This window comes from Balaenoptera physalus (assembly GCF_965194825.1).
Source record: "Balaenoptera physalus genome assembly, chromosome: 13".
NCBI lineage: Eukaryota > Metazoa > Chordata > Mammalia > Artiodactyla > Balaenopteridae > Balaenoptera > Balaenoptera physalus.
The window spans coordinates 90,271,336-90,288,453 of NC_138892.1; the positions used below are offsets into that span (position 1 = coordinate 90,271,336).

General features: G+C 40.8%; 1 protein-coding gene across 1 annotated transcript in view; it reads left to right on the forward strand.

The window, feature by feature from the left end:
- ST8SIA1 (ST8 alpha-N-acetyl-neuraminide alpha-2,8-sialyltransferase 1) overlaps positions 1-17,118 on the forward strand; it is a 304,938-nt gene that overhangs the window by 71,559 nt on the left and 216,261 nt on the right. The window contains exon 3 of the mRNA XM_082419852.1: positions 16,080-16,189. Coding sequence (XP_082275978.1) covers positions 16,080-16,189 — 110 coding nt within the window. The remainder of the gene's footprint in view (positions 1-16,079; positions 16,190-17,118) is intronic.

A 17,118-nucleotide genomic window follows, 5' to 3' on the forward strand; every position in this document is an offset into this window, starting at 1 on the left:
CTGTGTATCCTTAACCTCTATACCAGTAGTCTGGAAAAGTTAACAGATTTGCTTTATTTGCTTATATTCCTAGCATCTCTGGGTAAGTCAATCAATGAATGAATGAGAACTTTTACATACTTATTGTGGTCAGTATATAATTGTGAGGACATTAGGAGTTACAAGACATGCTTTATACTCTTGGGCAGCGTATTTTCTATTTGTGGAGGATGGGTATATACACAAAATGGACTAGCAATTGGTGCCAAATGCTAAGTGTCTAGAGTGTTTGGTTAGAGGGAGTGACAGTCGGCACTGTAGCTCTTTGGTGGCAGTGGGCAGGATTGTGGAGGACGATCCCAGAAGATGAGATTGGTCAGGGAAAGTTCTAAGGAAGGAAGACCTTAGGTTGTATTTGAGGGTTGGTAGGATCTGGTGGGTCACAAACTTTATTGTGCACATGAATTGTGTAGGAGAACTTTAGCTTTTCATGCTCTACTCAGAGATTGTGATTCAAGAGGGCAGAAGTGGGACCAAGAATACTCATCTTTAATATGCATATCAGGGTGATTCTGATATACGTGGGTCACACTGAAAAAAGGGGAGAAGATGGTAGGGTGAAATAAGTAGAGGTAGGAGTGTGAGTGGGGACTTTAGAGGCTATAAAATTTAGCTGATTGGAGGTTTGTATGGCGGTGCCCTGGGAGATGATTAAGGGAGCAATGCTGGGAAGAAAGGGGCGCTCTGGAAACAACTTCTTTTCCTTTTTTTTCTCACAAGAAAGGATGACAGATAATTTTTTATAAAGTTGGGGGGAGGTGGGAAGCCTCAGGAGCCAGTTATTCTCGAAGAGATTATTCTCTGTCTGATTTCTGCATTTAAAAAAATATTTTTATTAATTTTTTAAATTGGAGTATAGTTGATTTACAATGTGTTAGTTTCTGCTGTACAGCAGAGTGAATCTGTTATACATATACATACATCCACTCTTTTTTGGATTCTATTCCCATATAGGTCATTACACAGTACTGAGTAGAGTTCCCTGTGCTATACAATAGGTTCTTATTAGTTGTCTATTTTATATATAGTAGTGTGTATATGTCAATCCCAATCCCCCAATTTATCCCTCCCCCATGATTTCTTCACTTTTTAATGGAATAGTTATATATGGGACCGTACTGGGTTTGCTTTTTTTAAGCTTAATAATTAATTTAATAGTTAATTAGCAGGCAATTGATCCGGTTCTGCTAGTTCAGATACTTAGCCAGTTAAATTGGATTAACAGTTTAACAATCTGCTCCATTACTGAGTAATTGCACACTATTTATAATTGAAAACAAAACAGATGTCTTAATTCCCACCACATTTTAGTGGGATAAACATAGAGCCAGGAGGTCAGGTTTTTTGCCCCAATATGTTGTGTAGTGAGTGGTATATGATTGGTTGTCACTCAGTAAATACTTGCCAAATGTCCTTAGCTGAAATGTGTTTGATGTTTGTGGTTCTTCATTTCTGGGAAAAAAAAAAAGGAATTTGATTAGGTTAGCAGTTTTCTGCACCATCAAATTCCTTGGGGTGTCTCAGTGTCACTTTCAGAAATGAGAGAGACCAAGAGGTCGAGGAGGGGAGAGCGCCCACCTTGACCTCAAACAACATCTTCTCTTTTGTTTTTCTATTTTTGTTTCTGTTGACGGGGTTTTTCTGCATACAGCCTTGTTCAAAAAACAAGAGACTTCCATTTCTAAGCAAACAGAATAATGACATCAACAGTAATAAGTTTAAAAGTCTCTGACGTATTGAAGAAATGATTTGATTCAATTCCACATATACTTACAAGCCACCGTGCACAGCTTAAATACCTAATTCTCATGACTCATTGAGCATAAATGAATCCTAACGTTCCTCTGATCTGCTTCAGTTTTTGAACATTTCCTTGAATTTGTACAGGATCTTATTGGACACAATACCTGCAGACACTTCATAAATCTTAAGGGTGAAAAATAATTTGGTTGGTGGATAATAGAGTGGGGAAGGGGGGAGGGGAAGAGTCACTGTAGCAGCCTCAACAAAAATATAGGGAGACAAGAAATTTGGGCTGTATTGGAGGCCAACCGTCGTAAATAAAATGGTGTGGAGAGAATATTGGGTGTGAGCATAGATGATGTGGTTTGAGAAAAGGATGAGCAGGGAGTTTGGGGTGTTGGTGGGTCCTGAGTGCCTCTGTGAAGATCTCCAACGTTTTGGTCGGCAGACAACATAGTACGTTTTGTACTTTTTTGGTAGGGGAGTGATTTGCATTAGTATTTGTTTGTTTATTTAATGATTTATTGAGGGATAATTGATACATGTATTTAATGAGCATTATTTGACGCATTTGGACATACTGCAAACACCTGTGATACCATCACCTTTGTCTTAGAAGAATAACTAGTATATGAGAGTGAAGGGGGGATGGGGGATAAGAACTAGAAGCCGACTAATAGTAACCAGCCGTTGTAAAAATATTTCCAATGAAAGTGGAAAGAGAAAAAGCATAGAAGAGCTTTTGAAGAGGTAGGTGTGAGGGTGATATTGAGAGATGAGCAAACATGACTCCAAGGTTTCTAGGCTTGTTGCTGAGAAAATCTGGGTCCATTAAAAATAAAAATAACAGTTATTGATCACTTACCTTGTGCCAGACAGAACTCATTTAATCCTCACAACAACTGTACAAGGTGGATACCATTATTACGAATGAGAAGAGTAAGGCACTGAGGTTAAGTAACTTGCCAGCGGTTACAGAAGAAATGTTAAGCCAGGACTCGGGTGCAGGCAGGCAGGCTCTAGGGTAAGGCTCATCAGCAGGAAGAGGAACTGTGCATATTTGCAGAAAAAGAATCCTTCAGTGGTATTTTCACCTTGGGAGCTGAGAAGACAAAGTCTCGCCATGACATGAGGTATAGTTTCTGCTGCTGTGGCTGCCACTTTCTGCTTCACTACTAAGAATCACTGGCCACTACCTTTGCAATGTGCATGCCCTTCATATTTCCTTTCTTTTCCACCATAAAAAGCCCCCCAGTTTTGAGAATTTTTGAAATGTGGCCAACCTCTGTCTTAAAGCACAGGCGCAGCCTTCCTACGGCTTTATTTATTTATTTTAAAAAATATTTTATTTATTATTTATTTATTTAGGCTGCGCCAGGTCTTAGTTGCAGCATGCAGGATCTAGCTCCCCGACCAGGGATCGACGCCAGGCCCCCTGCATTGGGAGCTCGGAGTCTTACCCACTGGACCACCAGGGAAGTCAGTTCCCCTTACGGCTTTAGCGTCCATGGGTCAGAAACAAGATCAGTAACAAACTTCAGTTAACCAGGAATTGAATATGAAATGTTCAATAAATCTGATGAATGGTCATCTTGTTACTGACAGCAAGTTTGTGTGCCTGACACACAGTGAGGCCAAACAAACTGAAACGTTGGCGTTTGGAGCAGAAAAAGGTTTATTGCAGGGCCATGCAAGGAGACGGGTGGCTCGTGCCCAAAAAACGTGAACTCCTCAAAGGGTTTCAGCAAAGCACTTTTTTTTTTTAACATCTCTATTGGAGTATAATTGCTTTACAATGATGTGTTAGTTTCTGCTGTATAACAAAGTGAATCAGCTATACATATACACATATCCCCATATCTCTTCCCTCTTACGTCTCCATCCCTCCCACCCTCCCTATCCCACCCCTCCAGGTGGTCACAAAGCACCGAGCTGATCTCCCTGTGCTATGCGGTTGCTTCCCACTAGCTATCTATTTTACATTTGGTAGTGTATATATGTCCATGCCACTCTCTCACTTTGTCCCAGCTTACCCTTCCCCCTCCCCCCATCCTCAAGTCCATTCTCTAGTAGGTCTGTGTCTTTATTCCCGTCCTAGGTTCTTCATGACCCTTTTTTTTTTTTTTTTAGATTCCATATATATGTGTTAGCATACGGTATTTGTTTTTCTCTTTCTGACTTACTTCACTCTGTATGACAGACTCTAGGTCCATCCACCTCACTACAAATAACTCGATTCCGTTTCTTTTTATGGCTGAGGTGAGAGAGAGGCTTGGTTAGTTGTTGCAGACTTCTTGGGGTCGGAATCCTTTGTTCTTGCAGCTGTCCACGTAGGTCATGATGTTCTTGCCAACTTCCGACAAGACAAAAATTATTCTCTGTTCTGCATCTTTTTATCTCTATATGAATGGACTCTTATTAAAGGTCAGAGCCCTGAGAATAGGCCATCCTATATATTTCAGGCTATAGGCAACATTCTTTTACAAAAGGTGCAGAGTCAGCATGACTAAGCACAGGAAAAGGAACAGATCTAATAAGGAGTCAGATTTGTTCTTACAATCTGAACTGATGTTTTATTTTTAGCTTCCAAAAGTTATGTCCAGAATAATAGATATGTGAAAAATACATAATATTCCTTGGAATGCTTAAGTGTTATTTTTTTTTTTTTTTTTTTAAGATTTATTTATTTATTGATTGATTGATTGCTATGTTGGGTCTTCGTTTCTGTGCTAGGGCTCTCTGTAGTTGCGGCAAGCGGGGGCCACTCTTCATCGCAGTGCGCGGGCCTCTCACTATCGCGGCCTCTCTTGTTGCGGAGCACAGGCTCCAGACGCGCAGGCTCAGTAGTTGTGGCTCACGGGCCTAGTTGCTCCGCGGCATGTGGGATCTTCCCAGACCAGGGCGCGAACCCGTGCCCCCTGCATTAGCAGGCAGACTCCCAACCACTGCGCCACCAGGGAAGCCCCGTTATTTTTTTTTATGATGGATTGAGTCAGAAAGTTTAATAGGGAAACAGTACCCAATATATAAATATTCACATCATTCAATTTCCAGAGATGCCTCCTATGTAGAAAGACTATTAATACTGAACTAATCTTTTTTAAAATCATAATTTTATTAGTGGAATGGGGAATACGGATCTTAACAACAACTTTCTGGAAATTCATTTTGTATAATTGAAGAACAGTTAAACTTTTTTGAGTGGCAGGGATGTGCAAATATTCTGTAATTAGTATTTATAAATATATATCCCCAGGTGAAGTTTTGGGTAATATCTTTTTAAAGGGTTCAATAATTAAATATCTGTAATGAGAAGCATTTGTCTCTGAAATAAATTAATTGTTAGATATTTTCATCATAAAAATGCTTAAACATGCAAAATAAGAAAACATCTGAAATTTTAATTTGGACTTCCAAGGGGGCTGGTTAAATAACCAAAAAAGCAAATATTGGAAAAAGCTTATTTACTGGAAAGGACCAAAGCTGCTTTTGATTCAGCTGCATCTTGTCATTATTTTGCCTGTTTTGTTGGGCGCCATACTTACTAGGAATTTGCTTGTGGGAACTTGCCAGTCTTTAGTTGAAATAATAAAGTGGGATACAGAGATAAAGAGATGTGCATCTGAAGAATATGGTTGGAGGGCTGGGGGCTTCATTGATGCACTGGTTAGAATGTAATTAGGTCCTTGAGCAGGGCAGTGCAATTAAATAGTCTAGGAGGGCATAATTAGATGGGTGGCTGAATGGTGTAATTACATTCAGAAGAGGGGGGCTGTAATTAGATGTGAGGCGGAGGGGGGGTGTATTTAGATGCCTAGGTTGAGGATATAATTAACATATGGGCGAGAAATTAAATTATGTGTGTGGGTGAAGCATAATTATGTGTGGGAGTTCATGCGGATGCATGGGTGAGGGTACATAGAAATGAATGGGTTAGATGCAATTAGATGTGTGAGCTCATGTTCTTATGGACAAAAACTTGATATTTTCATCAATAGGGGCAAGCATATGTTTTGACTTCATCACTAATAGCAGCTGGCATATAGTGACAGCCTTTCAGGCCTATCTAAAGGGTTGCAAATCAAAATCCCTGCTTTTCTATTAGGACTTGAGACCCACATCTAACATTGACATTGATTCCTCTTCTTAATCATGGTACTTGGTGGTGTTCTAAGGACTGAAAGGCTTGGTAATTTTTCTAGCTTGAAAACTGCATGACAAGGAAGACTTACTCCTCCTTCCTATAAAAGAGAAGTATGGAGGGAGTAGCAGAGCAAAACAAAGATTTTTCCTTTGGATTGTGAAGCGTGAAAATAGAAGTGCCAACTCTTCCAGCTTAAAGTATCAGCATAAAGTTACATGTGTAACAAAACCAGCAAAATTTAGCTTGACAGCCTCATTTGTTTTTTAGTTTATGAAACCATGTTTATTCAGCAATATTTATGGCATTTCTCCCCTTCCTCCCAAGTATAAAATTAGGAAGGTGAGGAATGTAGGTTACGGGTACGATAGAAACAGAATGATAGAAAGAAGCTAGAGGAAGAAGACTCTAGAACAAGTTAGGTCCAAAAATCACCCAGTGCATCTGAGAAACTTATATTGAATTAGTGAAGTATGGTGAGAGTTATAATAATCTGATATATCCTGTATTAAATTTAAAACAATGGAGTCTTTTGTTACCATCTTCAAAAGCAAGAGGGCATTTTAAAATACAAATTCATTGCTTACAGAAATTCTTGATATTAAAGTTATTTCACTGGCCACTAGTCTGCTTAATCTGATTCAGTCTGTTACTCAGTTCTCCTAATTCTGGACACCTTAGAGCCTCCTCTCATCTGTTTAGGGCTTAGGTTGTATCTGGTCGAGCTTCACCGTGGATAGAATCCAAGTGGGTCGCTTCCAGGATTTCAAACTTTTTGGCTTCCTGGTGCTCCCAAGAAGCCTAGATTTAAGGTTAGTTATTTTTATGACCTGGATGTAGGGACATTACAGCCTTCTCCCTAATCTCCAGTTTTGTCCTACAGTGATTTTGCAGAACATTTTTTATTCTTTGATTCTGATGCTAATTTTTTACATTGTTAGACATGCCTAAAAGATACCCTCTCTCTCCAAGAATATTGTAACTTTTTTTTTTCAGGCAAGGCTTTATTGGGGCCCCTGCTGCAGCAGGGGTGGGGAGTGAGAACAAACAACAGGTTCCCTTGCTTGCTTGCTTCCCCAAGGCGGGGCGAGCTTGTTCCTTATATGGGGGTGAAGGTAGGGGTGTGTCCAGGGCTAGGGCCGGAGGGGTGGCTTCAGTGATTTGCCCACCCCTTTGTGGTGTTTTGTTCAGGGCGCATGCACACTACCCTGCTTTTGCTCCAGGCTCTTCAGGAGTGGCAGTTGGGTTTTTTGGTCTCTTTTTTGTCCATAATTTTGCCCCAGCTGGGCATGTACACAGTTATTTTTAGTCCCATACAGTTTCTTTGTATTTTGTTGCTGGAGGAGAGGTGTGTCCAGGTACAAGCTCTGCAGCACTGCAGCAAAGGGTCCCAGGTCCCAGCCTGTCTCATTCCCCCCTGAGAGACTCTACACCCTTATTCTTAAGGGGTAAAGGGCCGAAGGTCTCTTCTTCTGAAACTTCCTCCTGCTGGACAGGGGCCGCAGACCCTGGCCAGAGGTGTAGCAGTCCCTTGCTGACTTCTGCACTTCTAATTTGTGATCAGAGGCGCTGTTACTAAAATGTTGTGTATTCCTGTGAATATAGTTACCACAACTTTGTTTAATCCAGTTCTTTATTTACTAAATGGTTTGCACGTTTCTTTTTTCCCACACCTGTCCTTCCTCCCCTCCCTGCAAGGCCAGCCCAAACTCTAAGAATTAGAGATTGATGGTGGTTAACTCAGTCGCTCATAGAGGTAGTGTAATTATCATTGAGGACATCTAGTTATGTCTATGTGATGGAATATGAGTAGGTGATCAAGGTCACTGGGTCTTACTACTTTGTTGTCTTGTGTGGATTGCCCATGAAGAGGAAGAGGAAGTGACGTGTTTGGCTTTGGAAATGACTTGGTAAATAAGGCTTTATTCACTTAATTATAAAAGTCTTTCTGGGACACTTTGGAGCTATTTACATAAGGCACAAAGAACAGGGTTTAAGTTCTTCAGTTTTTAATAGCTTTCTTCAAGGCATATTCTCAGCCAGGAATATTTTCACAGTTGGCGTTTGTAGTTTGTTTCTGAAAAAGTCTTCCAACCTGTAACAAGTCTTTTCACTTTCATTCATGCCATAAAACATCAAAGACTCTAATTTTTGTCTTTTTTTCCCCCAATCTTCCTAAGATGATCTAATAGGCCGAAATCTCAACTACCTTTCTTATGCCTGAAAACTTCAGATCTCAGGTCCCAGTGTCAGTTCCTCAGAGAGATTTTCCCTAACCTTATAGCATTCTGTACTTTCCTATTTGTTAAATTCTGTTTTTCCTGTTTCCAGGAGCAGGGTATGTGTCTATTTTGTTCACCAGTACGTTTCCAGCATCCATAACAGCTCCTGGCGCATATTAGGGCTCAACAAATAATTGTTGAATGAAAAGGGAAGTCAGGCATCAGGGCTATTTAAGAAGAGGCACAGGCAGTGCAGGCTGTGGACCGTAATAAGGGTAAGGGTGTCTCAGAAGCAAGATTCTGAATGGCTTCATTAATCAGCTTATGTTTAGAGAGTGGTGGGTCTCATGTTTGTTCTTGAAGTTTGGAGATTATATATCCATTATGGCAGAAGACCTAAATAGACATTTCTCCAGAGAAGACATACAGATGGCCAAGAGGCACATGAAAAGATGTTCAACATCGCTAATTACAGTAAGTCCCCTACGAACGAGTTCCATTCTGAGAGCTTGTTCGTAAGTCCAATAAAGTTAGCCTAGGTACCCAACTAACATAATCGGCTATGTAGTACTGTACTATAATAGGTTTATAATACTTTTCACACAAATAATACATAAACAAACACGAAAAATAAAGAAAACATTTTTAATCTTACAGTACCATACCTTGAAAAGTACAGTAGTTCAGTACAACAGCTGGCATACAGGGGCTGGCATCGAGTGAACAGGCAAGAAGAGTTACTGACTGGAGGAGGGGGAGGAGGTGGGAGATGGTAGAGCTGAAGGATCGTCAGCAACAGGAGACGTAGGGCAAGCTGCAATTTCACTCACGCCTGACGTTGATGACAGAGGTTCTGGTTCCTTGCTTTATTCAATTCTATCTACCCTCTTGAAAAAACGATCTAGTGATGTCTGGGTAGTAGCTGTTTTTTTCTCATCATGGATGACACAGTAGCACTGGATTGCATTCTGAATGGCTGCTGCAACCTTCGTGTACCATTCTACGTTCCAGTCCTGTGCTTCAAATACTAACAGTGCCTCCTCAAATAAAGAAAATCCCCTTGCCATCTCCTGCGTTGTGAATCTCTTCAGTTCTTCAGTTACTTCTTCTTCCTCTTGTCACTCCACTCTCTCAATTATTTTCACTTTTGTTTCCATCGTTATCTCTTGGTGCTTCTTAGCAGCACCAGCTATATCACTGCTGCTTTTACGCTTGCTGCCAGCATCCTGGGCTTGAAATAAAGATACTGTACTATTGTACTCTATACAGTACAGTACAGTAAAGTACACAAAAGCACAACCACTTGTAAAGGATGCACATATGTGATAATGTACACCAGACACGTGAACTAACTTATGTGATTGGACGTGCGAATGCATGTTCACATCTTTGAAAGTTCGCAACTTGAAGGTTCGTATGTAGGGGACTTACTGTATTAGAGAAAGGCAAATCAAAACTACAGTGAGGTATCACCTCACACCAGTCAGAATGGCCATCATAAAAAAGTCTACAAATAACAAATGCTGGAGAGGGTGTGGAGAAAAGGGAACCCTCCTACACTGTTGGTGGGAATGTAAATTGGTGCAGCCACTATGGAAAACAGTATGGACGTTCCTCAAAAAACTAAAAATGGAGTTGCCATATGATCCAGCAATCCCACTCTTGGGCATATATCTGGACAAAACTTAAAAAAGATACATGCAGCCCTATATTCACAGCAGCACTATTCACAATAGCCAAGATATGGAAACAACCTAAATGTCCATTAACAGATGAATGGGTAAAGAAGATGTGGTGTATATATACAATGGAATACCACTCAGCCATAAAAAAGAATGAAATAATGCCATTTGCAGCAACATGGATGGACCTAGAGATTATCATACTGAGTGAAGTAAGTCAGACAAAGACAAATATATGATATCACTTTAAGTGGAATCTAAAATATGACACAAATGAACTTATTTACAAAACAGAAACAGACTCATGGGCATCATCAGAAAATCTACAAACAACAAATGCTGGAGAGGGTGTGGAGAAAAGGGAACCCTCTGGCACTACTGGTGGGAAAGTAAATTGATACAGCCACTATGGAGAACAGTATGGAGGTTCCTTAAAAAACTAAAAATAGAATTACCATATGACCCAGCAGTCCCACTACTGGGCATATACCCAGAGAAAACCATAATTCAAAAAGACACATGCACCCCAATGTTCATTGCAGCACTGTTTACAATAGCCAGGTGATGGAAGCAACCTAAATGCCCATCGACAGATAAATGGATAAAGAACATGTGATACATATATACAATGGAATATTACTCAGCCATAAGAAGGAATGAAATTGGGTCATGTGTGGAGATGTGGATGGACCTAGAGACTGTCATACAGAGTGAAGTAAGTCAGAAAGAGAAAAACAAATAACATATTAACACATATATGTGGAATCTAGAAAAATGGTACAGATGAACCAGTTTGCAGGGCAGAAATAGAGACACAGATGTAGAGAACAAACGTATGGACACCAAGGGGGGAAAGCGGGGAGGGGGGTGGTTGTTTGATGAATTGGGAGATTGGGATTGACATACATACACTAATATGTATAAAATGGATAACTAATAAGAGTCTACATATAAAAAAATAAAATAAAATTCAAAACAAAAGCAGAAACAGACTCACAGACATAGAGAACACACTTGTGGTTGCCAAGGAGGAGGGGGGTGGGGAAAGGATGGATTGGGAGTTTGAGATTAGCAGATGCAAACTATTATATACAGAACGGATAAAGAACAAAGCCTTACTGTATAGCATAGGGAACTATATTCAGTATCCCATGATAAACCTTAATGGAAAATAATATAAAAAAAGAATGTGTATATGTGTATAACTGAATCACTTTGCTGTACAGCAGAAATTAACACAACATTGTAAATCAACTATACATCAATAAATTTTAAAAATAAACAAATAATATATCCATTATGACATTAAGAAAATGCCTTTAGGTCAGACACTGCTTAAAATAGATTGGATGCTCAATAGAAATCTGCAAATTAAATAATTTTGAACAAATTGTTGATCATCTGATCTGTTCTTAGTTTGCATATAGAACAGTGAGCAAAAAAGATATGATACTTGGATTGATTCATACAAAAATGTGCATTTAAAAACTCATTGATTGATCAGAGTAGTAGATATACCCTCTAAGGGCCAATGATGAGAAAATATTTTGTTCAAAATCTATGTAAACCTTTGAAATTGCGAGTATCTCACACAAAGGTAAACTATATGTAATAGTAGTGCTTTAGCAATGTAATGATAATTTTTCCCCAGATAATTTAATCCTTTTAGTATTTAATAATGTACTAGTCTCATATATTTATATAGGACTTCAGAGTTTTCTGATGATGTTCAACACCTCAGCTGATTTTAATTCTCATAATCATACTGGGAGACAGATGGGATAGTTATTATCATGCCTGACTTCCAGTGAGGCACTGAGAGTTTGCAGGGCCTGGTAAACCATAATCTGAATCCAGATGGTTAATATAATAGAGTCATTAAGAAGATGGCCATTAATAGATGGAACAGTGATAGGTGAAAAAACTTGGACAAAGATTTATAAGGTGAATTGGTGGTCAAGCAATATTTTGAGACCATTGCTGTAGTCAATCTGCCTAATCCATCCTTTCATTTAGAGTAGTATTTTTTAAGGTTAGCAGGAAGAGTGTTATAGTATAGTACTATGTTCTCAGACCCAGTAGATATTTTCTTACATGGGTGCAAGGAGATACCTTTGAAAAGAAAGGATGCAGTTAGCGCCTTAATAAAAATACTCCTTGACAGAATCATAATATTTTTGTGGAAATGGATGACCAAAATTCTTTCTATGTAATATACACCAAAAAGAGGACACCTTGTTCACGGATCATTCTGGTAAGCATCGACCATTGCCAAGTTAAAATATTTTGTGTGTAAAATAGAATCATGATAGTATTATCTCAATTAGTTAAAAACAAAATTCCGCAGTATTTTCTCAATTAAGTTTTTTCTCTGTAAAACTTTGGTGAGCTCCTTTGTTCACTGGCATATTACCAATGCCCAGAAGAATGCACCCAGATACCAGAGAAACAGTTATTGAAATGAAATTTCTTGTGTGAGGGCTAGCATTGACCAAATGAAGAGGAAGTAAGCAAATATTACCAGCACAAAGTCAGAATTGGCTTCCTCCTCAACTGGGCTTTTGTTCAAAGGCTTAAAAAAGTGTAATGGGGTGTGTGTGTGTGTGTGTGTGTGTGTGTATAAAACATATATATACATATATGCTGTATATGACATATACGTATATATAATGTAAGAACAGGTAAACACCATATAAAGTAGGTAAATTTTCTGCTAATAAAATTATTCCAGTTGTTAAGATAGAGTGTGATAAATCACTATTTTACCATGTTTCTCCCAAACCCATGGAATCTAAGTATTTTGTGGCTTGAACAAGTCAGCGGACTCTGCTAGAAGGAGGAAAGAGATGAAAGAAGAGGGGAAGGATAATGGGAGGACCACCATGCTAGTGGCTCAGTGAGATGCTTTATGTACATCATCTCATATAAGCTCATATAGTCAGTCCTGTGCAGCATTATCCCTCTTTAGAGACCGGAAGTGGAACGCCCACGGGTCCCACAATCTGGAAGTTAGGAGGTAGTATTTGTACCCAGGTTTATGCTGCTACTGCTGCTGCCGCTTCCCAGCTCTGCTTGTTCTGTGCCCAGATTCTTGCTTGGAAAACTGGTATTGTCGGTCGATCTGGTCCAGGGACTTTCCTTTAACAACAATGAGCGGGGGTTAAGTTGGCTTTTACAAAGCAAACTAAATATTAGTAGAGCATGAGTGAGCCCACACTTTTGACATAAACTATATACAGATAGTTGTATAACTCACTGAACTCAGATCAGGCTTCCATCCTCACTCCTGAAACAGGTCTGTCCTGAGGAAGGTTACCAGTGACCTCCATGTTGCAAAATCCCGTGGCAATTTTCCGCACTTATCTTACGCAATCTATCAGTAGCATTTGCTGCAATTTTTCCCCATCCTTCTTGAGTATCTTGAGATATTTTTTTTTTAACTTAGCTTGCAAGACACCCTACTTTCCTGTTTTTCTCTCCCATTCCATTGGCCACTCCTTCTGTCTCCTTTACCGATTTCTCCTCAGTCTCCTGACTTCTTGTTGGAGCCTCCCAGGATTCAGTTCTTAGACCTCCTCTCTTTCCTGTCTACACTCATTCACCAGCTTGTCCCCTGATTTTAAATACCCCCTATATGCTGATCACCTCCATCTTTCTATCTCCAGGAGAGACCAGTTCCCCGACTGTATTCTCATATATTCAACTGCCTATTTGACATTGCCACTTAAATGTCTAATGGGGATCTCACACTTGACATATTTAAAATTGAACTCCAAATTATCCCCCCTCCAAAACCTGCTTCTCTATCATCTTCCATGTCTCAGTAAATGGCAAGTCTGTCTTCACAGTTGTCCAAGCCCCAGACTGTGGCATCGTTCTTGATTCCTCTCTTTTTCTCTTATCCTATTTCCATTGCATCAGCAAATCCGGTCAGCTCTTCCTCCAAAACATCTCCAGAATCTGGTTACTTCTGACTACCCCCACTGCTCTCACTCTAGCCCAGGCCACCAAAGTCTCTAGTCTGCTGTTTCAGGAGACTGGTCTCTTTCTTTCTGTGCATGACATCTTACAGCCTATTCACACAGCAGCAGAGTGATTGTTCCAAAATATGTTATAGCATCACTCCTTTGCTCACCCTTACTTTGACTTGATTCTCATCTCATAATAAAGCCCAAAGTCTTTACAGTACCCTCCAAAGCTCTACAGAATTTGTTCCCCAACCTTCCTACCAGATAAGTCTCTAATCTCTCCTCCTTCTCTGTCCCTTGCTTACTCATCTCCAGACACAGTGGGCTCTTTCCTCTTCATTTCACACCCCAGGAGTGTCCCCTCCCAGTGGTTCCCACAGGTACCTGTAAGGTTCACTACCCCCTGTCCTTCAGGGATTTGCTTCCATGTCTCCTGACCACCCTATTTCAATGGCAAGTCCTCTTCAAAAGTATTTCCTCATCTTCTCATGCCAATGATTTTCTTTCTCTCCACAGCCCATGTCACCATCTGATATTCTGTTTATTTACTCATTTGTCTTATTTATCATCCATTTCCCCGCTAGGATGTAAGCTCCTTGTGAACAGGGATTATTATGTCCCTGTCACCCAGGACAGTGCCTGGGACATAGTAGGTGTTTAATAAATACTCGTGGAATAAAAAAACAGTTAATTTGTGCATAAAGACTTAAATCTACGTCTAAAAAATTACAGATCTAGCCCATGTGTTTGTTGATTTCAAACCTTCCTCCCAGGAGTGACTGAGAAAAATACCACGTGTCATCCTGGCTTATCCTGGGCATGTTGGAGTGCTGGCCTTTGCTTGACACTCCTCTCTGTATCCTGATCTGGAGGTCACTGGACAGTCTCTGCTGTAGTGTTACGAAGGGAAGTCTTTCCCATCTGCAAATGCTTAGACGCTACAGTTTCAGTACTGTATCTTCATCAGCTATATTGTCATAGCTCTGGCTATTCCTTTTACAAAATAGAAATCAAAGAAGTGAAATCCCCTTCTTGTGCTACAGTCAGTGCCCCTCACCTACCAGTGATCACTCACACCCCTGGAATTTCATTTTTCTGCTTTAATTACTTTATGTGCATATATTCGGGTATTCATTTATTCTTTTGGTGTAATCCATATTATGCCCTTCAGATTCATCAAGGATGGCTGACTTAATATCGGCATGGTTATTTTATGTCCCAGTTATGCAGATGTAAGGTATTCCCCCAGAGAACACCAACTACTGTGCCTGGTTTCAGCAAGCAGGAAATGCTGTGCCTCATGGTTCTTGCTGACCCAGCTAAAAGAGACCGAATGTCACATTTCACTTCCAGGGGCTAGTGCTGGGTTTTGATATTCCCTGGTACTATAAATAGCACCCCAGGGAACATTCAGGTACACGGAACATTTTCTTTGCAGTCCAGTTCAATGTCTGCAGAAAGTTATATGCTGCCTGGATGGACACAAGTCACTTGTCCCTTAGTGCCTCCTAAGTTCTAGACAGACCCACCCAGAGTGTTCATGTGCTCATAAACACAGCGTTTGCTCTCAGCATACTTCTGTGCCTCTGTTTATGCTGCTCTCTCTGCCTGGCAAAATCTTACTCATCCTTAAAGATTCATCTCGAGTGAGAAAGCATTCCCCGAATCAGCTTGACAGACGTGCCTTCTTGCCCCTCTCTGGATTCTCCACAGCATGTGAAACATACCTCTTCTACAGCAAGTTCAGCATTACAATAGGGTCTGTTACATAAGTTTCTGTGTTCACACTCTCCTCACATCCCAAACTGTGAATTCTGAGACCTGTGATTTCTCTGTCTTCGCGTTTATCCCCAACAGTTAGCATAGGAAACGCCAGCAACGTTGATTGAATGACTGATTGTATGAATGAATGGAATTGCATCCAAATAGGGGAATAGAATTCATTTGAGTTTGTTCCCAGCTTAATGCCTTTAAAAAGAATCCTAAGAATGTTTAGTGGGGATTTTTCCATTTTCTTTAGCAGTCACTCCCTACTATGTGCACGGCCAGTTTGATGCCAAAAAACGTTATATTGAAATACACTTCAGGGAGCTAAAAAAAAACCTTTTATTTCAAAGGAATAGGCTCGTTTGTTCCTTGCAAACTTCCTGGCATCTTTCTACATGCTCTTTTCCCTCTGCCCAGTCTTCAGCCAAATTCTCTGGCCGGGTCTGCTGTAAACAATGATTTTGTGAGTGGTTGTGTGTTCTCTGCAGTGAAAACCCGCCTTGTTTTCTGTTGCTAGGCAACCCCATTCCAGCTGCCCTTGAAGAAATGCGCGGTGGTGGGAAATGGTGGGATTCTGAAGAAGAGTGACTGTGGCCGTCAAATAGATGAAGCAAATTTTGTCATGCGGTAAGAGAGCTCCCACAGCGCGGCTTCTGCCTCCTGTCTTCTCCCCCACCCCTCCTGCCAGCCCCGGGGCCTTTGGAAACCAGTCGCTGGTGATTAATCAGCGGTAGCTGCTCTTCAGCGTCCCTTCAAGTTCCCATATAAGTGAGTTGAGGAGACAGGCCAGGGGAGCCAGGGAACGGGCCCCAAGAAAGTGCAAAGCTGAGAGAGCTTCAGAGGTCGTGGGGAGACCCCCAGAGTGGAAACACTCATTTAATTTTAGACGATACAGTTGGGTGACTCCAACTTTAAGACTTGTTCTTAAGACAAACTCTCTATGAATAAACATTTTCATTAATTCATTTCATTCTACACACTCTGCTGCTTTGTTTTTCACAAAAGCATTTGGAAGTAGTGAGTAGGATTCGAAGAGGGGTTGGATCTGGGCAGGACTAAGGAAAACTGGAAGGAAGGAGGGGGATTACATTTCGAGCAAAGAGGAAGCTTGGTAAGGGGACTGAGCAGAGTGGTGACACGATCCTGCAGGGGTGTGTAAAGGAAATGCTAGGACACATCCAGCCAAGAGTAGAGACCATGACACTGAAATGGCACCAACCTGCGCCGTTGGGTAATTTTGACCAGAAGGGAAGGTAGCGAGTGATTGGATGGACACAGGCTTGGGATTGTCTGGTGGAGAGGAGAGAAGGGTGGGAAGGGACAGCATGGAGGGTCTTGGCTAGAGACAGCATGAAGTGACACACTTTGAAGTCTCGGCTGGATGGGAAGTGGGCCCTGAGAGGCGTGAAGGAGAAAGGAAGGGAGCCAATGGGACCAAATGATGGGGTTCTTCAGAGCTGGAGGGGGCGGTGGTGGGAAAGATGAGAGAAGGTGGAAAAAAGAGAGCTAATGTCAAAGAATGGCCCACTGGAGAATGTGACTTCACTTTCTCTGGG